At 39.1% G+C, this 25,329-nt stretch overlaps 1 protein-coding gene across 2 annotated transcripts in view; it reads right to left on the bottom strand.

Moving 5' to 3' along the window:
- RFX3 (regulatory factor X3) overlaps positions 1-25,329 on the bottom strand; it is a 250,019-nt gene that overhangs the window by 5,878 nt on the left and 218,812 nt on the right. For both annotated transcript variants that reach the window (XM_020801553.3, XM_072992158.2), the window contains 7 exons: positions 13,948-14,060; positions 12,150-12,265; positions 11,578-11,732; positions 2,429-2,526; positions 1,802-1,951; positions 989-1,197; positions 92-245 (listed from right to left, as the gene is read on the bottom strand). In XM_020801553.3, the coding sequence (XP_020657212.1) occupies positions 92-245; positions 989-1,197; positions 1,802-1,951; positions 2,429-2,526; positions 11,578-11,732; positions 12,150-12,265; positions 13,948-14,060 (995 nt within the window). The remainder of the gene's footprint in view (positions 1-91; positions 246-988; positions 1,198-1,801; positions 1,952-2,428; positions 2,527-11,577; positions 11,733-12,149; positions 12,266-13,947; positions 14,061-25,329) is intronic.

Raw genomic sequence — 25,329 nt, 5'->3', positions numbered from 1 at the left:
CATTAACTCACTTCCTCACTATACAACATATTTTCTTATGAACAAACTACACTTCAGAGAATATTGTTCATTATTCTAACTGTGGACTAACCTCTCCCATGACTGCAATAGGTGTCTCTCCTGTGGCTTGAGCAACACGATGTTCAACTAAGTAAAACATGTATTCATCATACAGTAGACGGATCAGATGAAAAGAACCAAAGCTAGCAGCACTGCGCAAGGTTAAATCTCGAATAACCATTGAGCTGTATATTAAAAAAAAAAGCAATAGGAAATTAGAAACCGCTGAAGCTTAGTAACTCTGAAAAGCAAAATTATTTAGGCATATATGCTTATTGCTATTATTTAAAAAAAGCCTGCATCAGTGTTGATATGACCCAGGTTAAAGAGACCACTTTAGTTTTATCTGAACGAACAGCAGCAAACCTTTGGCTTGTGCACCCTCACTCCAATGTACTTTGGAGGACACTGGAAGCACCCACTTCCAGATTTAAACCTAATGAGAGCTTGTTTTTGTTTGTTTTTGTTACTGCCAAGCTAGGACACTGTTATTGCCAAACTAAGAGCATTTCTTGATGTAAGTTATTGAAAACAATGGTTTGATTTGGCTGTTTTCAATTAAAAAGAGTTTATGATGGCTAGTCTGAAATAGTGTGTCTGCTGGAAAAAGAGAGAGTTCAAGAACTGCAAGGTCATGCACATACCACTAAATTAGAAGTATGTAAAGCAAGCCTCTCCAGATGTTGTCAGACTGCATTCCCAATTATGAAAAAAGAGTAAATCAGTTTAAGGACATGTAACTTTATTTGCTCACATTTCCTCATCTCACTTTAGATGGACAACATAATTTTGAAGGTGGAAGAGTAGGTTGACATCTATTGTAAAATGCCATTAGATTAACCACATGTAGTAAGTACCAAACAAAAGAAAAAAAAAGTGCATGCATGCTGCAGAATTTAATATATTCAGAATGGCTTAAAGTACTGACCTGTAGAAAGACCACTTTAATAGAAATTGTCGTGCTGCTTTAGGAAAACTAGGTCTTCCTTCATATGGTTTCAGTGCTTGCATCATTACATTATCAAGCCAGGCAGCCCACTGCTCCAGAGTGCTCTGCTGCTGAAGAGTCATCTTGAAATCTGTTTCCAACCTCTGTACCATGTTGTCATCACACTGGCACACCCAAGAAGCCTGCTCCTGTCCCAGTACAGAAGACATGAAGACTAGGTCTGCATGCATCATTTAGATAACAAAGTTGTGCAGTCAACATTGGTAAAAAATTAAGTAAAGGCAAAGGGAGGTAAGTAGCCAACAGCCACATCAGGGGATGGAGTTATTTTGTATATGTACAAAAATTATGGATTCAAAAAGATCAAGAGTTAAATTTTGGTGATTTAAATGCTTTATTGTTGCTTCTGAGCTCATTTATATGGGTCATGTTAAATAACCTAATGGTTAATTTCCAATAGGCCACTAAACTTTTTATTTTATATTGATGAGGGATACCCTTTTCAGCAACCTTTATTTTATTTTATTTTATTTTATTGAACCAGTACTTTGCCTGCAACCAACAATTCTTAGAAAGTAGGAAGACTGGTACATCTGAAAAGTCTACAAATTGCATGTTTCATTGACATTTTCTTGAAAGGAGGCCAAGTTATAAGCTGCCATTTTTCAGTAACACATATTTTGCATGTAGGCACAGAAAGCAGTTTTTCTAGATGAAACTGTCACTGGCAGTTGAGATTTGAGACAGTTGGCAGGGAGAACACCAATCTGTATTCTGTAAATTTTGGCATACCTGGACATTGGCAAAATCAACACGGTTGAGGTCATTAAGCATCTGGTTGATTTGAGAAGTGTTCTGCAGTACAGCACGAGCTGCCTGCGCCAGATGATTAAGAGATGTGTATCTTCGCAGAGTCTGAGCAAAGGCACTTACAGCGGCAACCTACAAAGAACAAAGAAAATGGCCTGACACATATGCATTCTCATCAGGCTGAAGCTGGCCAACAAATGTACTAAAATGTGCCCTTTCTCTACCCTTCTCATGCACAACCCTTTGTCTTAGTGTATTCGGACAGATGCTATGCTGAGTTATAGCTGAGAAGCGCACAACCAAAGAACACAGCATTCAAGAGCAAGACATCTGAAGAGCTTGAATTTATTTTTAGACATTTGTAGATGAACTGTATGTTTCCAGTAATATGAAAGAATATCACAAATGGCTTCAACATAATTTAATATCTTAAATCTCATATTATATGAAGCTGAACTCTGCATGCATTTCAAAAATGCATGCTTTTGACATTTTTTGGCAATTGTGAAACAGGACTTAGCAGTGGTGTTTTATTAGTGTTTCCTAACGCCCTTTTTGTTTATTTTGTTTCAAACTGTTTTAGCAAGTAAGAGTAACTCTATAGTTTACCTTGGTTTGAATCATTCTCTGTGGAATATTGTTCATGGCATTGGAAAGCCAACCTTCAAGGCTTTTTGCAAAATTACGAATGGCTTGGGTCAAGGCACCTGTGTATGAAAGAATACAAAACAAATGAAAAAAAGTCAAGGCTTGTATGTACTGAAAGATTAATGTCCTTGAATACTGCAACTACAAAGTAAGATGATGGACTAAATGCTAATGCACAGTACTAATCACTGTTGCAACAATCAACAGAAATGCCTCACACAATTAAAGCTGTACCATGTTGGCACAATATAGTCATAGAACAGCAAATACGTGAAGGCCTTGGTCTAAGCCCTCACTGCAGTGGTAAACATGTATCTGGGCTATATAAATACAAGAGGGCATTTCTGTAAGAACTTCCAGCCTGCAGCCTGACATAGCACAGATTCTTGCAGTAAAAATAAGCTCTAGGTAAGAGTCAGTGACATTTCTGTAAAGGAGCATAAACAACTCAATGTTGTCAGATGAAGCCTCTAAGCTTCTGCTCTACAGTTAAACACAGCATTAAAACTTCTCTTAAGACTGCCAGCATCAGTACAGAACTTCTAAACTTCTACTGTATGCAAATTAATTCTATGTAGCATTTCTACTGATTGTTTCAATATCAATAGCAGTACACATTACAATTTGAAGTTTAATTAGGACAGTGTTCTTTTATTTCTTTCCAGTTGTTAGATTTTTTGAGGTATCATTAGAATATTAGCCTGCTTAACATGGAATCACAGTTACGTTTGCATACATAGTTAAAATGTTAGCATTTTATTAGCATTTTAACAAGCAGTAATATTTTAAGTTTTTAAAAGTTAGCACTGATAACTAATTCCAACCATTTAACCATTTGGCAACTCTTCAATATATGTGGAACAGACATAGATTTACATGTTCCTATGAACTCAATTCCAAGAGTGACAGAAAAGTTACACATAACAAAGACAACATTTAATGATTTATTTGTATTTTTATTTTTCTAATTTGGAAACCAGTCAAACAGAAACAAACAGACATTCAGACAGACACAGCTTTAGAAATAATTTTACAGGTCAGAAGCAGTTTACTACTAGAAGATTTTGCTGTTTAAAAGGCAGGTGACTTAAATCTTTGCTGAGGACATGGCTTAGATCAGTGACAGCAAACCTTTTTGGGCCCGAGTGCCCAAACTGGGGGAGGGGGGAAACCCCACCAGCAGGCGGCGGAACCAGAAGTGGCAGCAGGAGGAGGAATCCTGGGCATGGAGATGCCTTGAGACCCCACTCCAGATCCACCGTCAGCACCAGCTGCTCTGGATCCTGGCCGGCCGCCTGTTGCAGCGCCAACACCATGGCTGCAGCCTCCTCCTGAGGTTTAGCTGCGGGACAGTAGCAATCCGGCGACTTATGGCTCACATGCCCACAGAAACGGTTCTGCATGCCAGCTGTGGCACACGTGCCATACGTTCGCCATCACTGGCCTAGGTCATGCAGTTTTCTTGGCTTGAAGCCTATCCCTAGGATTTATACAGAGGAACAGAAACTGCTAATCATGTGGTCATACGTATTTGCCAAAACATTTCAAGACTCCATTCCAATACTCTTTTCCCATATTGTTGCTGGATACTAAATTTGGTGATACTAAACTGAAGTAAACTTAGTCATCAGCATGAAGCTTTTATTTATATATAAAAAACTAGAATGAAAGCAGAAATTCTCTTATAGGATGACAGTGCAATTTGTCTGATGGCTTCTCAGAAACTTGCCTCAACAGCCTAAAGTGCACACTACCCACAAAATGCTGACTGGCTTTTGGGAGAAGGAATGGAAATGGAAAATAGGTGCTCCATCAACAAGATCCCCCCCCCCCCGATATTCAACTGAAATACAGCTTCCTATAACATGAGCCCATTTTTATGTATCCTGCACTAAGAAATCATGGAGAACAAATCCTGCCCCTCCTTTGTAAGATAACCTTTCAAGTATTTGAAAAAAAGCTGTCATATCTCTCCTCAGTCTTCTCAACACTAAACATGCCCAGGTCTTACAGTCTTTCCTCTTTGTGCTTGGTTTTCAGCCTCTTTATTATCCTTATTGCCCTTATCTGAACCTGTTTCACTTTGTCTACATCCTTCTTAAATGTGGTGTCCAGACCTGGACACAGACCACAAAAGGAGGCCTAAATAAAGAGGAACTAGTATTTCATGTGATTTGAAGCCTACATTTCTGGTAATGCAGCCTAAAACAGCATTTGCTTTTTCTTTTCTTTTCTTGAAGATGCATTGCACTGCTGGCTTATATTCAGCTTGTGATCTACAACAATTCCAACATCCCCTTTACTTCTAGTAAAGGATCCTCCATCTTATAACTGTACATTTGGTTCCCCCCAAGTGTAGAATTTTGCACTTATCCCTGTTAAAATTTCATTCTGTTGTTTTTAGCCCAGTGCTTCAGTCTATCAAGATCTTTTTGAATTTTGTTCCTGTATTCCAACATATTAGCTATTATACGCAATTTTGTGTCATCCACAAATTTTACAAGTATCTCCTGCATTTTCTCATCCAAGTCATTAATCAAAAGAGTACCAGGCCCAAAACTGAGCCTTGTGGTACCCCACTTGTTACATCCTCCCAGTTTGAAAAAGAAATGGTGATAAGAACTCTCTCATCTGTGGATCCATCTGATAGTTGTTCTAAGTCAACCCACACATCATTACCTTGCTAATCAGAATATCACGGGGCACATAGTCAAAAGCTTTACTGAAGTCAGGATATGTCTACAGCATTCCCACCATCTATCAGTGAGGTTACCCCATAAAAATGAGATAAGATTAGTTGGGCAAGACCTGGTATTGTCAAACCTGTGTTTCCTTCTAGTTATCACTGCACTATTTTCAAGGTGCTGATGTACGCTTTATAATCTGCTCCAGAATCTTCCCTGGGATTTATGCATGACTGACTGACCTTTTGTTCGCATGTTTCTCCTTTTTGCCCTTTTCAAAGAAAGGGACAACATAAGTCTTCCTCTAATCATCTAGCAATTCACCCATCCTTCATGATTTCATGGAAATAACAAACAGTGGCTCTGGTAGTTTTTCAGTATGTTCCTTCAATTCTTTTGGATACAGTTCATCAAGACCTGAAGATCTGAACTTGTTTAAAGTAATAAGGTATTCCTTGACTATTTGTTTATCAATCCCAAGCTGCAATCTGATCTCTTCCACTTGTACAGTGGTGCCCCGCTTAATGGAGTTTAATGCGTTCCTATGGGTTCCCCCCCACATAGCGATGTTTCCGGATAGCGATGTTAATCCTGGAATGGATTAACGTCGGTATGCGGGGCACCACTGTACATATTTGCCACATTCCTTACATCATGGACTACAACCTCCCCTCTAAGCAAAATACAACAGTCTGAACTAAATAAAAGTACAGTAATTGGTTTAAAGAACAGCAGTGTATTTACGTAACAAGTATAGTATTTCAATTTAATTATAAATGTGGATTTGATAACTTCTTAATACCTACCCATTAAAAATCAGTATTTAATGTACACTAATGTTAACAGTCATTCAATAGTTGACATGTCACCATCAGTTTACACTCTTAATGTTACATGTTTGACTCTATATATAGCTGCAGCGCTCTGATAAATGGCCACAATCTTTACTTAAATCATAGAAAAATATAAAAAAACCCAGCAGCTTAATATCATTATTAGGACCAATGAAATGCATACAAAGTAGAAGGTCAAGTGAGAAGTGATGTTCCAGTGGTGGAATAACAGGAGATAATGCAACCTAAATGAGGAGACCCTTTTTTCACCACAGGTCTTCTGCGTACTTTCAAAGCAAGCCCTGGATGAGTGGGAACTCCCGTGAAGCCATTTTTGGGGAAACAAAAATTTTGCTGTGAGCACCATCAGAACATTGGATTTATTCCAAATACATTATTGTACTATGGCTATTTATGCTGTCATGTAGTTCCTGAACTGTGGCAACCCTAACTTTTTAAAAAAATATGTGAGATCTTCAAGGAGTGGTTCACCATTGTCATGTCCCCACAAGTGAATTTCTATGACTGAAGTGGAATTTGAATTCAGGTTTCCTGACTCCTAGTTTAACACTCTATCCACTATACCAGAGGTCCCCAACCCCCGGTCCGCAACGCAGCAGCAGTCCGCAGCCTATCCAGGACTGGGCGCGGACACAGATCTCCTACCCCTCCTCGAGCACTGTTCAGTGCATGTGTGCAAGTGCATTCCATCCCATGCGTGCTGTGCACATGAACGCCCCAAGCAGCATCACGCGCAAGCACATTCTGCCCCGAGCGTACTGTGTGCATGCATGTGAGCGCCCCCTGAGTGTGACATGCAGATGCATGCGTGTGGGCTCCACCCCCCTGCGGGTGCACCACACACACACCCCAACTGGTCTGCAGTTGGGAAAAGGTTGGGGACCACTGCACTATACCACATTGCTGCTTAAACAATTTCAAATATTTTAAATTGATTTTCTTTCAGGAAACTACCGAGGTTGAAAGGAAGGATATAAATATTTTATTTTTTTAAAGAAATGAAGTAATATGGCTAGTCTTGTGTTTGCAACAGAATAAAGAGTTTGTAAATATGTGTATGTTTATCTGAAAGGAAGGCAAGCAAACAGTCAAACAGTTCTACAAAACTAAGAATTGTTTAAGGCTGCCCAAAATGGCAAATCTTGTCACTATCAATGCAGGAGTGAAAAAAATAGTTCTAACCTGCTTTCAACTTAACTATCACAGAATGGTTGAAAGATATTAGAATTAAAAAGAATGAAAACATTACTAATTAGAACTTAGGACTTTCTTTTTACATTTCTGTGACCACCTTTATTTTTAATGCAGAATGGGTTCTTAATAGCCAATACTTATATAGTAGTAATATCATTAACAACACATTAAGTCAATTCCAACTTGATCTTTTTTTCAGGGTTTTCTTGGTATATTCAGAAGTGGTTTACTATTCGCTTCTTTTGGGGGAACTCAGGGACTATGCATCTTGCCAAAACTACACAAGCTGGCTCTTCTCCTGGGACACACAGTGAGGAACCAAATTCTTGTCCACTGGATACACAAACAGGTACCCAAATAACTGAACAATCCAGCCATCCATGTGATGAAAAGATTTGCTTCTCTATAGTAACATAGTAGAGAAAATTTTAAAAATATATTGCTTATTGTTTTCTGGATTTTCTGTAATTGTTTGCTTCTTCCCACCAAATCACTTTTCAAAAATTGGTATAGACTAGTCTGTTTTTAGAAAATCATCTATGTCCCTTAGTGGTTGTGCTGTCAGCACTTTAGATGTATTCATTTGTGATTTGTCACTTAAGTCTAAAATGAAATCTCACTTCTCTCACCTCTATTTGACTTGGTTTGTAACATCCCCCTCTCAAATCAAATTAAAATGGCTAGTCGACCACTGTAGTGAACACAAATACAATAAATTCATTTGGTTTCTAATTTCCCTCTCCACTTCCACAACTATGTTCTCTAATAATCGAACCATCAGTTTCTGGCTATAAGGATAATGATGCTCATCATCAATATCAGCATCTTCAGTTATGTTTTTAACACTGTATTTGTGAAATGAATATACTGACAGATTCCCTTGTAACATCATGAAAGCATAGGATAATTGGTCAGAACAGAAGGAGACAAAGACCTACAGAACTAAAGAATGAAGAAGATGACTGGAACTCCTGGAGCGGAAGAAACAGAAACAAGATATGAACCTGGAAGTCAAGAAGCAAACAAAAACACAAGAAATTTGAATAATATGTATGCAAAGAATGTGGAATGCCAGTCATTTAGTGGCAGGAGCAAAGGAAGGAAGGAAGGGATATTTCTGAGGTTCAAACACTAGACAAAAGCTATTCATGAATAAAAAGAATAATTGTTTGACTCAAGAGTCTTTATCCTGACATTCAATATTTTATAGAGATGTTTGATGATAGATGTGCCATTTATTTACAATCAATCCAAACTATTTACAGTGTTTGACGGTATATGAGAGCATCTAGAGGGAGAGCTATTTGATTTTTTTATTCCACTTGCAAGATTTAATTGTTGTCACTCACATGACTCGTATCATCAGACGTTAGAACTCCCTGACTTCTCATGCAGATGAACAAAAGGCTCTATTTTCCTTTTGCTTCTACTACTAATCTTTGCTTTTGAATTCATACTGGCCAATATTTTACTTTCTTATCCTATTTCACTGGATCCAATCCTGAAATTTCAGCCAGAAACTCATCAATTTGCTTAAAACAGCATTTTCCTATAAGGTGGCTTGCATGGTAAGTAAAACTATACTAAAACAATAAATATATATATAAAAAATGAATGAACTAGGGAAATTTTGGTGCCATTTATATGTAGTATTTTATATGTAATAACAACATTATATATTATATTTCTATTTCTTCAGAGGAGCTAAGATAGGAGCATGAAAGTGAAATGCCCTGGAGGATTAAACTCTCACCCAGCAAATACACAGAGGGTTGACTCATACTTTTTCTAGGAAACATTGTCAATTACACTTTCAGCACCAAATTATCTTCTATTCAATCTCTCTTAAGCACTAACATCTCCTAAGAGATTCTAGTTTCCACAAACTGTGTTTCAAAATCCTTCTACATGGCACAACAGATCCCACTGCCGGCCAAAATTGCTTCCACTCACCTCCCCCAATAATCATGGAACCTATAGGATGTGACCAACTTTATCACTATTCATTCCATTTCCTCTCACATGGGTACAAAAGATGATGAATTTCAGATTCAACATTGCACATTGTAGCAATTCACTGCACCATTGCTCTCTCGGTTTGTTGATCTTGAGGACACAGTTACTGTAATTTTAAATGTTGTTTATTTACAATCAATCCACAGGCAAATTAGCCTCTTTGCTCTTTTAGTGGCACAAGATTATTCCCCATGAATATAATTCAAAAATCTGTAAAGGGTACAGGAGGGATCCTTGGACCTTTCATTTAACACTCTTTGTGCAAAGGGACTGATGCTGTTTTCTGAGATAACATTAATAAGAATTTTGCCTGGCCAGTTTACTATCATGTTAACCAGCTTCATGAGCATATTTTGGAAGATTTCTTTGCTTTCTGCAGTATTCACAGAAATGACTAGGATTTGGTAGCCTTTAATAAAATATATCAAATTCTCATTTCACTATTTCTGAGGAATCAAAAAAAATATATTGTAGGAATGCTATGACGCTCCCAAATTACACTGAGTCAGCTTGTTTTTCCTCTTTGTGTGTTGTATACATCATCAATTCAAAGGTGACTTACAGCAACTTTAATAGGGTTTTTAAGGTAAGTGAGATAAGTGAGGAGTGGTTTTAATAGTTCCACCTTCTCATCCCAGTAAGCTTCCATAGCAAGTGGGGAATTGAACCCAAGTCTCCTGAATCTGCCTATCCTGAGTCTATCTACTCTATCCACTATACCACACTGTAAGCAAAGACTGAATTCCTTACTGGTGAATTTTCTGGAAATGTTTATCCCCTGGCATGTTGACAGTTACAGTTACAGTTACAATTCAGACTAAAACTGGAATGATATAATCCCATTCAAGAATGATTCTGCATCATATATTTTTGGGGGGAAGACTATTACACAAACTAGTCTCTAGATCATAGCAAAATGGATTTAGTCAAATACATTTCAAATAAAATATTTTAGACCTATTACTTTTACTTTACTATAATAAAAGATACATAAATTTCACATATTTTATTGGCATATACTGGCTCCACATTTTATAAAAATGCACTGGATAAAACTGACATTGGGTCTTAATTCCAGAAAAACATTCAAGTTGTGCCACATGTAGTGTAAATAGGAATGCTTTATTCTACCTCATTCACAAGTGAAGGTCAGTAACATGTTCTTGCAAAGCTAAATTTGCATGTTTACTGAACATTTTGCAAGAACTATAATAGCAAGCAACACTCATTGTGAGTTCAGAAGAAAATGGCGTTGTTTGCTACATGTAGCTTTGAGGCATGAGAACGTCTGATCAGACTACAAAATAATTGTTCACAGAAAGAACACAATGCCTGTGCAGTTATATAGATTTTCCCCCAGTGAAACTACTGGCCATTACTGGTAATGGGAAAGACATTTATAACTATTTATTCTGATGCTTGGCACACATCTAATGGTTTATAATAAAAATTGTTTTGCTGGAATCTGGAATAAATCAGCTTTCTACATGAAACAACAACAAACTACACTCCATGGATGTGAATAATTTTTCCCTGAAAGGAAAAGTCTCGTCCAATAAACCAATTTGATAATAGCTGGCTAGCATAAATACAGTATTTGCAATTACACATTGAGTCTGTAACATTCCTGGCATTTCTAAAATAAAAGACAAGAACAATGAAAAGAATCAAGAAAACATTTGCACTACATTTCTGATAGTGCAACTGAGTAGTAAATTGATAACCTACAAATCCTAGTAAATCTCTCAGAAGTAACTTGCTATATTCAATTCAAATACTCAGTAAGATGTCTGGGGTATTGTTCCCCCTAAAAATGTGAAAGCAATTCTGCAGAAATGGTAAAATACAAATGAGTATCCTGTCAGTAGTAACAACATGCCACTGAAAATTTGAGGACACATCACTGACATGCAATACAACTGGGCACATACCACTTATATGTTAGGTCCTCATCCTGATGAAGTTAATGCAAAAATGAATTTGACACGAACGGGACACACACATTTGAGCCTTCAATGTTTTGGAATCCATTATACAGAGCAGGGAAAAGTTCACAACAATTCTGTTGTTATAAAAAAAGAATGCACACACTGCTGTGGCAGGAAAAAGTACAATTCAAATATGCATATACCATAAACACGTTAAAGCCTATTTTTTCAAGAACAGAACTCTAGAATCTTATCTTAAGTACAATATTTATTATTGTAAAGTGTATTTCTCTACACTGTAAATAAAAATGACTTGACCCACACTGCTTCTATAGTTTTTAATGTAACTCCTAATGTGTTCCTTGGGGGTACTGTAGGCACAAGATTACCAGAAGAAAAAAATCCTTACAAGACGTCATCTATATTCAACTTACTAGGAATAGGTCTAAGGACGTCAGGAATGAGAATCTCCACCAAAGCTTGGTACATCACATGGTCACAGTTACACATCCATTTCAGAATTGACTCATTTTTGCACAGAGTAATCAGCTTTGCTTTCGGAAGTCGAGTTTCTATTTCACTCAGATTGCTGGTGTGAACAAATGTATTAAATGAATAAATGAAAATGCATTTACATGAAGATAAAAAAGAACAATGGACTTCAAAGCTTTTTTAAATAAAACATTAGAGATGTCTGAAACGCATCCAACCGCCCTGAAGCACTTTGTGTTGTAATGGCTGATACATGACCTCCAGAATTTTAGCCAAAAGCACTATTTTATGCAGCAGTGATAAGAATGGTCTTTGGATTGGATATTATTTCATGAGAAAATAACTGGGCCTTATTATAAAATAAGATGATATGCATATAAATATATAGTGCAATTTAATCTAGTAATTAGAGAGATAACATTCCTAGTAAGAATATAAAATTTAGATTTTTATTTTATTTGAAAATTACACTAAACTATAGACACAAACTTGGGTGGGAGGGAAGATTACTAACCTGGGTTCAGTGATTGTTGTGCCATCGGTTGTTGTTGAGGGAGAATAGCGCCAGAAGGTCTGCCACAATTTTTCTATTAGGCTAAACTGAAGGTTCACTACAACATCCAATATTGCCTAAAAGTACAGAGCAGGCAGTTTTTTTAAAAAATAATTGAATCTGAATTGATAAAATATTGAAGGCTATGAATAGAATCCTAAACGTACTCACAAAGGAAAATATGAGACTCGTTCAGTAAATATATTTAGAACTGTGACATAAATAATAATGTCAAACAGACACAATGGCTATACATTTGAATGTATAGTCCTGTAAGTCCCATAAGTGAACTTATTGCTCAGCTCTGTATGGTATGGAAAGCTATTTCTGGGAGCAAAAACTGAGATTCTTTAGTAAAGGCAAACTTTCACAGTCTAAAGGAAGGATTAAAAACTAATATTGTAGTATGTTTTATGTCCAGATATAATATTTAATCAGCTGCTGCATAGAAGACCCGTAGAGATGACAAGAACTGAAATCACAATTGAAGTGCTGGTCTATAAAAATAAAATAAATAAAATAAGAATAACACAAAGAGACCAGTAACTATGAACTGCATAAGGAGGGCACCTATACTTTCCTACATTTTTTACTTATATAAACAGATAAGACTACTTCAACAAGCTTAGGGTGCTGTTCTCACGAGATGCCAAGTCACCCTTGCACTCACCATCTTCTACTTATCTACAGATAAGTGTCCTGTTCTCTTGGCAACTGTTCACTTTCTAGTATCAACAGCTGAATGGAGGAAGTTAGTTGCCTGCAAAGCCTAAGTTCCCTTAAGCATGTTTTGAGAGGGTGAAATGTGTTCTGTCTGTTGGGCTGTGCACGCACAATCCCACATGTTGGGATTATGCAAAAGGATAGGATTAATAAAAAAAACTTTATCAAATATTTTAAATATTTGATATTTAAAATATGTTAAAATTATTTCAGCTCTCCACCCAGCGGCTACCTGGCAGCTTACATTCTGAATCAGGGCATTAACAACTCAACTGTACAAATCTTGGTAGATATTTTAATCACCTGAATAGCAGCTTCTCATGCTGCACAGCAACCCATACAGGAAACCACAGAGCAGCTCCTGTGTGGCACATAGAATACTGTTCCAATGAATCTCAATGAATATGAGCAAGCCACTGAGAGCAACTAAAGCACCTCTCAATTCTTTGGCTCACAAGTGTGTATTTTCAAATATACACAAACAATTTGCTATGTGTACTGTTAGTTTTCTAGGCAATATTTTGGTTTTCAGGCAACAGAGCTTATTCCAGAACATACTATGGTACATCACATTGAGAGCTCTGGCAGCATTAAATGTCAAAAAACAAACAGCTTTGAAGCAGAGCTTGGAAAGTTAACTTTTAAAGTAATATTTGATGCAACTTGTAAAATCTGTCAAAGTAATGAATTACCTGTAAAGTGACAAAACATATTATTGGCAGTTTGATATGTTACTCACTGTTTGTAACATAATGTCATTATTTTTTTAGACTACTTAGTTACCTTAAAAAAAACCCATCTATAGAAAATGGCCTAAAATTTTAAATAAACAATAATAAAAAATTCAACCGCACATTAAAATGCCCTCCCAATAATATTACACTGGAAAAAGTAATGACATTATTAGTCATATTATCCAGTTCAAAAAATGAACACTATTATGCCCTTGTTACCCTCAAAAGTAATGTGTCATAGATAACAGTTACTTGCAACAAATTACTTCCCAATTCTGCTTAAAAGAACCAGTTGTCCTTACCTCACAGTGCTCTCGATAGAGACTCTGCAATGACTTAATATCCTCAAAAGTAGTGCCATCTGGTAGGGAAGAGATTTCAACTTCTCCAAACTCTGGAAGTGCTCGAGATGCATCTGTTTCCATGACAACATAATGGAAGAAAGATATTATAGACCATGTCAATCACAATTTAATTAGAAAAACAATGAACAATATGAAGAAGTATATGAAAGGACAAAATGTTGAACTAAAAACAATAAAAGTTATAGTTTGATACTTTGCAATTAAAAAGAATTCAGTGTTGTATACCTTTAAACAAAATATTTTAAGCAAAAGTAGCCAGATATGCTAAATGATACATGCTCTATTAATAGGAATCACAGAGTAGAACATGCCTTATATCAGAGGTTCCGAACCCCCTGTCTGTGACCTGGCAATGGTCTATGGGCTATCCAGGATTAGGCCACGGACACAGATCTCCTACCCCCTCCTGCAAGCGTATCTGCCCCCCCTGTGAGCGGGTTGTGTGCATTTGCGATAGCTCTGCCCCCGTGGGCGCACCACATCCCCACAAACAGTCTGTGGTTGGGAAAAGGTTGGGGACCACTTCCTTATATGACATCTAGTCCATCCCATAGAACAGGGGTCCCCAACCTTTTTAACCCCACAGACTGGCTGGGGATGGCGGGGCACCCCCTCATGCTCACATGCATGCGTGAAGGAGCACACACACACTAATGTGCCAAGGAGCGGGAGGGTACTTGTGCAGCCACAAACGGCGGTGTGACACTCATGCAGGTGCTTGTGTGCATGCACAAACAACAACACGGTGCTCGTGCAGGCACCTGCAAGCATGCGCAAAAGGTTGGGGGAGTGGTTGTGTGGGCACTGGCACACACGCATGGACAAACGGGATGTGCGGGGGGGGAGTACATGTGGAGGTGGGTGGGAGGTCTGTCTCCACGGCCCAGTCCAGTTCGGGCCACGGACTGGCACCAGGCCACAGACCAGTAGTTGGGGACCTCTGCTGTAGAATACAGAAAATCTACACCTGCATCATTCCTTGTAAATTCTGTTTCTGATCTCCAGCAAATAACTTTTGCCTAAAGACATCTACAGGGGCAGAACTCAAACTCTCTTGAATAACCGACTGCATTGCTGAACCAATTCTGCCACAAAGAATCTTGAACCTTCTTGAACCTAAGGTCATTACAAGTGGTTCCATCCCTTGTAACAGAGAACTAGCTCTTGTCAATTTCTACATGACAGTTCTTCAGCTACTTGAGTAAAGCTCTCATCATCCCAGCTTCAAATCTTCCATTGTCTAGGCAAAACATACGCAGTTTTTTTCACAGACCTTGTTTCTCATAGTTCTGAGGTGCTCCATTACCCTCTTCTGAACCTATTAGCATTTGACTACATTATTTTAAAAATGAAATACACAAAACTGGACTCTAGATAGAGTAACCTTAGTGCAGAATAAAATATTTACTACTCATCATGATTTGGAAACCACGGTTCTACTAATGCAACTTAAAACTATAGAAGAGGCCTGACTTTGCTGAACAAGGCACAGTATCAGGTAGTAGTTAATTAACCGGGTTGCTGGACAAACTTGCAGTTACTGATGTTTGACCAGGAAAGCTATGGAGACTTGAAGAACTAGAACACCTTTACACCCCACCTGATCTTAGTAACAGCAATATCAGTATCAATCAAAAGCAAAGGATGCTGGTTGGGTTTCAGTATGGAAATCAGAGATACCCCCACACAGGTGGACATAATGAGGTCCAGCCCCCTGGTGCCAGACGGTCCACTCACTGATCCACCACTGCTGCGGATGCTGCAGAGCCTTCCAATGGATCTGAAGAGCACGTTTGGCTTGCCACTCCTGGCAGGAGGCGGGACAAGCCTCTCTGCTACGTCAAAGAGCGGCAAGCCAAATGTGATCTTCGGAGCTATTGGAAGGCTCTGCGGCACCCGCAGCAGTAGTGGATTAGTGAGTGGACCATCCAGCCCCAGGGGGCTGGATCTTCGTTATGTCCACCTGTGTGTGGGTATTCGTATACAAATACCCCCATCTCTAATGGAAATCTGCCAGCATGATGGTTGCCATCCTAGTTGGCTGTAACACCAAGATGTCAAAGACAATGGAAAACCATCATATTATGTCTTACAAGAGCATTTGCCATGGCTAGGCAGAAATGTCAAAAGGATCAATACTCAATACTCTTTAGATACCCAAAGGGTACTACTGGTAATTATCTTGAGGCTCAAATTAAGATTATAAATTTAAAATGTATGAAGCAAGAATGTATGAAGCAAGAAAAATCCACAATACAGTCAAAGAAATGAAAAGACTGAACATTCAGCTCTTTGGAGCAAGTGAAATTCACTGGCCAGGATCCAGTCAAATTTGGAATATTGTATTTTATTTAAGCAGCAGTGAAACACACCACTACTATGGAATTACAAAGTAATGAAAGAAATAAGTTCAGCTATTACAAACTGAATCCCATACTCAGACTGGGTAATGATTATCCAAATAAGAGGAAATCCCACAAATCATCTGCAGATTTTTACTGGAAAATACAGACTAGGAACATGCATAAAGCAGAAAATGAAGGATACAATATCATAAAAAAGAAACTGAGGACACAAACACTCTATGCAAATTACCACCAAGGTAAGTTTTCTATACTTGGAAATCCCTGCAAGATGATATTAACAATAAATATTGTAAGGAATTATATCCTAATTAATCAGAGGTACCAAAACATGTTAAAATCAGTGAAAACATACCCTAATGCTGACATATGAGATATAATGCTGACATATATGCCATCCTTGCATATCCTTTAATAAAATATGCAAAGAAGATATAAAAGTTTACTTACTTACTTACTTACTTACTTACTTACTTACTTACTTACTTACTTACTTACTTACTTACTTACTTATATCCCACCCATCTGATCAATTGACCACTCTGGGTGGCTAATAACACTTAAAATAAACAATTAAATATCAATAAAAATGTAAAAAAAATTAAATTATAAAAATTATAAAAATTAAGCAAGTATTGCTAATAAAAGAGAGATGCAAACAGAATAATGATGGCATCAAATAATAAAAATTACACAAGAATATCTAAAGCAAAATTAGGGAAGTTAAAGAAAAATGATCCAAACAATGTACACAAATAGGAAACAGAGAAGATCCACAATGCCCTTAATGTGCATCAAAAGATCAAGGCATAGCAGTCTTTTTTTAAAATGCTAACTACAGTGGTGCCTCGCAAGACGAGTGCTTTGTTTTACAACGAAATCGCACAACGACGAAGTTTTTGCGATTGCAAAAGCGATCGCAAAATGATGTTTCCTATGGGGTTTTTTCGCTTTGCGATGATCGATTCTCTGCTTCGCTAACCGATTATCGCAAAACGATTTTCGCACAGCTGACTGGTGGTTTCAAAATGGCCGCCGGGTTAAAAAAATGGCCGCCCGCTGTTTTCTGGGATGGATTCCTCGCTGCACGGGCAGTGAAAATGGCCGCGCTATGGAGATCTTCGCTGGTCGGTGAATTTCAAGCCCACAGGAACACATTAATCGGATTTTAATGCGTTTCTATGGGCTTTTAAAAATCGCTTTACAATGTTTTCATTCTACAGCGATTTCGCTGGAATGAATTAACATCGTAATGCGAGGCACCACTGTACTGAGAGATAGTAATAATGATCTGATACTTTACGTCAAGGGTAAAATCACAGTGTAGAATGATTACAAATCTATTTCATGATAATGGGCCAACAGCCAATTGTGCTGCATGTTGATTCTGAACTGGAAAAACAGATGTGCAAAACATGAAACCTAACAAAAAAAGTCAAAAGATGTTTTTGTAGACGTATTAGAGCTAACAGAAGATGAAGACTTAGATCTTTTAAAGAACTTTTTAAATCAAATCTACAAAACAGGAATCATTCTATGTATAACATGAAACAAAAAGTTAAAATTGGCTTTGTGAGTCTGCTTTATACAATGCAATACAATACAATACAATATGTACAGTATACTCAGTTCCACTGTATGGAACTGAATCATACACAGTAATGCAGCAACTATAAAAATACAGAAGCATTTGAAATGTGGATCTGTTGTGATATACTAAAAGGCAGTTAGATCAAAAAGATAGCCAACAGAGTGGTACTAAAGTGCATGAACGAAGAGGAAGAAATATTATATATAACTGCACAAAGAATACTTGGGTCACATAAAGGGAAATGAGCAGAGATAAGTAAAAAAATGAGCTCATAGGTAAAATAAGTAAGAAAAAAATGAAGGACAGAGAAGAATGCATCACTTCAGGAACCTGACTAGTGTGGACCCAATATAGCATTCATGTGCTGCATCCAAAAGAGTACAGCTATGATAAAATCCAACTTCTGACGAGAGAGGAACAACAAGAAGAAACTTGCATTAGCCACCACACTGTTGACTGAGGTTTAGCTTCTAATTGCATGCAATCCCAAAGTCCTTTTCAAATAGTTTACTTCCAAGTAGACATGGGAACTCTACACGAATAGGAAGGCCGCAAGCACAGGGATCCCTGCAGTCCTTCTCTGCCCCCCAGAACCAGCACGATCCACTTACCAGGCTCCTTGATGCACAAGTGCCTGGCAACGGTGACATCATGCCAATCGGGTCCATCCCGCTGGCGCTGACCCTCTTCTCTCCTCAGCTGGTGAGACTCATCTTCCTGTCTCCTCACTGGAGTAGTTGGCTGCAGGAAGAGGCAGAGTAACACATGCGTGCCAAGGAGCCCAGAAAGTGGACTGGGCTGGTACTGGGGGGTGAGAAAAGTCTGGTGGGACAACTGTGCTGCCGTGCTTCATATTTGTTTCCCCTGGGAGATGAATACAAATCTTCCATGTCTACTTCCAAGCCAAGTAAGTCCCCATGTTGTATCAGAGTATTTGAATGTTTTTTCTCTCCACCTCATGTAAAAATTTCTATCCATTTATGTTAAACAAGAAATACTTATTGAATTCTAGAATTCCAAACTAAATGGTTGGTAGTAGTAGGCATCCTTCAGTCTCAAGAGACTATGGTATCGTGCCCTGTATGGAACAGCGTCTAGTGTGACTGAGAAGGCCAGTTTGAGAGTGATAATCTCTTCCACACTGAAGACAAATCCAATCTGTCCCCTGTCCAGCTCCCTGGTTTTGCTGCTTTTGTGACTTCCTCTTTGCCTCGGCCTGCTGGACAAGGGTCTCTTCAAATTGGGAGAGGCTGTGATGCAACGCCTGCCTCCAGGCTGAACGCTCAGATGTCAGAGTTTCCCATCTCTTGAGGTCTATTCCTAAGGCCTTCAGATCCCGCTTGCAGATGTCCTTGTATCGCAGCTGTGGTCTCCCTGTGGGGCGATTTCCCTGTACTAATTCTCCATACAGGAGATCCTTTGGAATCCAACCATCAGCCATTCTCACGACGTGTCCAAGCCAACGTAGACATCGCTGTTTTAGTAATGTATGCATGCTGAAAATTCCAGCTCGTTCTAGGACTACTCTATTTGGAACTTTGTCCTGCCAGGTGATATCAAAAATCCGCCGGAGGCAATGCATATGGAAGGTGTTCAGCTTCCTCTCCTGCCGTGCACAAAGAATCCAGAACCCACTGCAGTACAGGAGTGTGCTCAGGACACAGGCTCTATAGACGTGGATCTTGGTATGTGCCGTCAGCTTCTTATTGAGCCTTACTCTATTTGTGAGTCTAGAGAACATGGTAGTTGCTTTGCCAATGCGTTTATCCAGCTCGACATCTAGAGAGTGTGTGTCAGAGATTGTTGAGCCAAGGTACACAAAATCATGAACAACCTCCAATTCTTGTGTGGAGATGGTAATAGAGGGAGGTGAATCCACGCCCTGGCCCATGACTTGTGTTTTCTTCAGGCTGATTGTTAGTCCAAAGTCTTGGCAGGCCTTGCTGAAACGATTCATGAGTTGCTGGAGGTCTTCAGCAGAGTGGGCAACAATGGCTGCATCATCTGCGAAGAGGAAGTCCCGCAGGCATTTCAGTTGGACTTTGGTCTTTGCTCTCAATCTAGAGAGATTAAAGAGCTTTCCATCTGATCTAGTCCGGAGATAGACACCTGTTGCAGTTCCAAAGACGTGCTTCAGCATGACGGCAAAAAAGATCCCAAAAAGGGTTGGTGCGAAGACACAGCCCTATTTCACTCCACTTCGGATGTCAAAGGGATCTGGTGTTGAGCCATCAAAAACTACAGTGCCTTTCATTCCATCATGGAAGGACCTGATGATGTTAAGGAGACGAGGTGGACATCCAATCTTCGGAAGTATTTTAAAAAGGCCATCCCTGCTAACCAAGTCAAATGCTTTTGTAAGGTCTATGAAGGCCACTAAGAGTGGCTGTTGTTGTTCCCTGCATTTCTCCCGCAACTGTCGGAGGGAGAATACCATGGCAGTGGTGGATCTATTAGCTCGAAATCCACACAATATTTGGTAGTAATCTCCAAATATTTAACCCTGCTAACAGTTCCCCAGCATTAAGTGGTGCGCAATGCAGAACTGCCTGTATGATGTATGTGAACAGACATAGAATATACACATTTTAAGATAGTACTTATTCTTTGTTTCTTTTACTATAGGTGATTTTGTACAGTGCCTTTTGCCTATATAGCCTATAAACTCAGTATCTTCTGGCATATTATACAAAAATATCTAAACTTTAAAAAGTCTCTTAAAAATGAACACATCATGATACAGTGGACCCTTGACTTACAGATGGCTTGACTTACAGACTTTCCGAGTTACAGACTTCTCTGGCCGCAAAATTTAGGTTCAACTTGCAGCCGGAGAATCGACCTACAGACCAGAAAAAAACCAAAATGGAACAAAAATAGAACAAAATCGGCCGGTTACAGGATTAATCGGTTTTCAATGCATTGTAGGTCAATAGAGACTCGACCTACAGACTTTTTGACCTGCAGCCACCGCTCCAATACGGATTAATTCCGTAAGTAGAGGGTCCACTGTATAACTATTGGGCCTTCTGTGGTTGAATATATTATGCGACTGCTCTGAAAAAGGAAAATCTCCTCTTTGGCATTGTTAAGAATTTTAAAGAAACACTATACATATCTACAAAATGACCAGACTTGGGATACTGTGTAAAGTTCTAAACTCTGCACCTTAGAAAATTATAATGCTGGAAGAGCTACAGAAATGAGTAAATGGCCAAAGATTTGGGACATCTCCTCTATAAGGAAAATGGCCAAAGATTTGGGACATCTCCTCTATAAGGAAAAGTTTCAATATTTGGGCTACTTAGTTCAGGAAAAAAAGCAAGTAACAGAGATATAAAACTAAGCATAGCCTGAAGAAAGTGGATAGAAATATGTTTTTCTCCCTCTTTAATACTAATACCCAGAGGCATGCAATGAAGTGAACAGCAGGAGACTCAGATCAGGTAAAAATGAAGTACCTCTTCATGAAGGATTGAGCAAGGGGTGGGATTCTATGGCCTTATAGACCCCTTCCAATTCAATTATTCTATGATTCTATCATTAAGCTGAGAAATGTGCTTCTACAAGATGCAGAAGCTCACCAATTTGGATACTAAGGGAGTCAAACATATCCATAGAGAACACAGCTCTCAATGGCTGCTAGCCCTGTTAATTACATATTACTCCTAGTATCAGAGTACTGTGCCTCTGAATAGCCACTGTTGAGGAACACAAGCAAGAGACTGCCTAGTCTGCTGCCTGCTCATAGGCATCTGCTACACCACTGTGGGAACATGACGCTGGATCTATCCTTGCTCCCTTGTTCAACCTTTTTATGAATGATCTAGCTCCTTATATAGCGAACGTAGATGGTCACCCTCCCAAGTTAGGGATATATTCTGTTCCACTACTGCTTTATGTGGAGGATACTGTTCTTATCTCACACTCGTCTTGGTCTGAAATGCTTGATTAATAGATGTGTGGAGTATTTGGACAAAAACAAAATGCAATTGAATTATAACAAGTCTAAAAGTTTTTGCTAAGTCCTGGAAGCAATTATAGTGGAAACTAATTGGTACCAATATCGAACAGCTAAACAGTATAAATATTTAGGTATTCTTTTTCACTATAAACATTCCTGGGTTCCTTGCTGCAGATCAATTTTAAATATAGGCAGGCTTTCTGTGCAGTCCTTACTTTGATTTTATTACAACCCTGGCAAACACTGACATGTCCCGGCAGCCCTACACATTTTAAAATCTAAAATTACCCCACAAATTCTGTATAGCATCCCAATTTGCCAAAATGCCATGGATTGCTCAATTGAACAGCTACAATCCCATTTCTTATGTAAGGTATTCAGCCTACCGAGGTATTTGGACTACCGAGGTGTGTTCCTCACTCAGTACTCTGTCTTGAGACCAGACTATCCACACTGGAAATGATGGCATGGCTGAGAACTTTTTAATTCTGGCTAAAAATGTTTTATATCTGAGACCAAGACAGCTTATTATGTCAGCTTCTGCAACAGTCCGACCTTTCTTTTGGGTCTACTGCCCTTTTTTAAAACCTGAAATTGAATGGCCTAAACACTGGATCTATAGGTTCACTAAGTCTAGAGCTAGTGGTTGTTGTGGGTTTTTCAGGTTCTTTGGCCGTGTTCTGAAGGTTGTGTACACCGACAACAAGACACACTAATCACCCATCTACAGAAAAAGACAAAAACCCATCTCATAGCCATAAATACTCCACTCCCAAGCCAACTACATCAGAGCACAGAGTGCGGTCCTCTGAAGATGCCGGCCACAGAGACTGGCGGAACGTTAGGAAGAACAACCTTCAGAACACGGCCAAAGAGCCCGAAAAACCCGCAACAACCATTAGATCCCGTCCGTGAAAGCCTTCATGAATACATCTAGAGCTAGCATTTCAAATAGTGGAGAGGCTAATTATAGACACTGAGTTTCAGGAATTATGGAGCACAGCTTATAAGTATTGTTTCCCATTGTCTCCCCACATCCCCTGTAAAATGGGACAACCAGCTGCTTTCCTCATGCTGCTTAAATGTCCACAAAACCATAGGGCCTTTTCTCTGGCCAGATGTAATGTCATGCCTGGTTCTATATCATATAGTAGGTATAACGGAACCCTTTATCTCAAAAGATATTGTCCATGTGAGCAGGGTGCTTTGGAAACCCTTACATGCTCTTGCACTGTCTGCTTCATCAGGACTGTCGCAAAAAGTATGTCATCTCAATATTATTAGAGCTGGAGGGGAAATCTGATCTGGACAACGTCCATTTTATGTTATCAGTGGAGGTGGTCGATATTATGGAACAAATAGCTGTTTTTCTTGGGTCAGTTGTTAGGAGGTGAAGTCCTAACCTTGGACGAATATATTTGTTTCATGCTCCCTGTGAATCCAGAAATCTAACAAACTAACTTGACTATCTTTATTTTATATGCCAATAAAGGTTTATTAATATTATCATAAACCTTTCGCCTGATCCAGAAAATCTTCTTATGTTCCTCTAACATCTCACAGAAAGCTCACTTGCTTCTAAATTCAGAGGAAATTTTGTTAGCAAAATTTAACGTGTGTATCTTGGGGTAAAGTATAGAAGGCGTAGTTCCTTGCTGTGAGAGGAACAGACAGCGCCTAGATCATTAGGAGCTCTGGCTGTACTGACATTTATAATTGGGTTCCCACAAATTCAACAGAATATCTAGAAGACTAGTCCTCAGTTCAACTGATTTTCTTCTACTGTGAAAGTTGCAAGATACTGTCTTTAATAGGCATCAGTCTTTGGTAGGCATCAGTTCACTGTGTTACTTCAATCTAGACATCTGGTGTCATAATGACAAGTTCTAATGCCCACACCATTTTATTTTTCATATAGAATGCCACTATTCACCAAGTGTCACAACCAGAGATTTTTCCACTTTCCACAGAATACTCCTTGATTTTAGCAGCAGCAACACTAGCTGAAAAGACTACATGTGTATAGGCGATGATGTATTCAGCTGTGGTAACTTTTTGGAAATTAAAAAATTCCAACCCCCCCCCCCCCAGGTCTTGAAGCTCTGATGGGATCCCTTTCATCACAGAGAAGTGACTAGGGGATGCTAGAAGTGGGGGAAGCCTTAATTTCCAAAAAATGCTGCCAAATGCTGCCATGATGATTTTACTGTTAGATGGAGTTTTTGGAAAGTCAAGACTGCCTTCCCCCTGCAATCAATATTGGTCCCCAACAGCTTCCCCATGATAAAAGAGATCTCCTGGGAGCCTCAGGATCTCTGGGAAATAATTAATTTTTTAAATTTCTGAATAATCGTCATGGATAATGATATCAGATTTACATGGCATAAGTTATGAAACAAGATTTCAACCACTCTTTTTTTCAACCTGCTAGCCACATCTGAGCCAGCATATTCACCACCTACTTCTACTGTGTCCCACTATACCCTATGCCAGACCTGGGCAAAGTGTGGCCCATGGGCCACATACAGCGTGAGAGCCGCTCCTGTCCGGCCCGCCCGTCGCCGCTGAGTGAGCCGGAGCGCCAGCTCCGATCACCCAGCACAGAAGTAAGCAAAACTCGCGAGATTCAACACTGGGATCTCGCGAGTTTTGACTTTTACTCTTGAGCCACAGGCTGCGGAGCCTGCAGCTCAAGAGGCTGGAAGAGATCCTTGCGCAGGCGACGTGATGATGCATCACGTCACCTGCGCAGGATAGAAGACAGTCAGAGCCAAAGGCCGTGGGGGAACGGAGGACAGTGAGTTAGCTCAGTGTCTGGGGTTTTTTCTTTCCCTCACTGTGGTGAACGAATTTCAGTACAACGCTCACATAGTTATCTCCCTAAAAAGTTTAGGGAGTTAACTATGTCAGCCTTGTAGTTCATTCACCGCAGGGCCTCACCCAATGGGGGGCTACTGCTACCCAGAAATTGGGGGGCTATTACTACCCACCCCGAACACAGTTCAGATTTTTCATGTGACCCCCCAATAGAAATTAATTGCCCACCCCGCCCTATGCATTTCTTTAATTGATTAGTTTTGATTGATAGGCTTTGAATGGCCAAAGTGAAGACATAGTCTGGTTCTAGATGTCGCAGTAGTATGAGTCAGTAACTGCTTTCAAATGCTAAAAGAAATTGAGACAGAAGAGCAGAAAGGTGTAATTTGGCATTCCACCCAACAATACGTGCATAAATGTCCAGCAATGTGTTACAATAGTTCATCTGAAATATTACCAAAGGAGAGCTTTAATGTAATGACAATTGAGTAAGAAATAAACTGCATTTATTCTTTCAAGAAGGCCTGACTAGAAAATCATGGCAAGGATAAAACAGCATGTTTCACCAAACCAAGCTCTTTGTC

The sequence above is a fragment of the Pogona vitticeps genome, chromosome 2 (assembly GCF_051106095.1).
Source record: "Pogona vitticeps strain Pit_001003342236 chromosome 2, PviZW2.1, whole genome shotgun sequence".
NCBI classification, from domain to species: Eukaryota; Metazoa; Chordata; class Lepidosauria; order Squamata; family Agamidae; genus Pogona; species Pogona vitticeps.
This window is presented reverse-complemented; position numbering and strand designations above follow the sequence as displayed.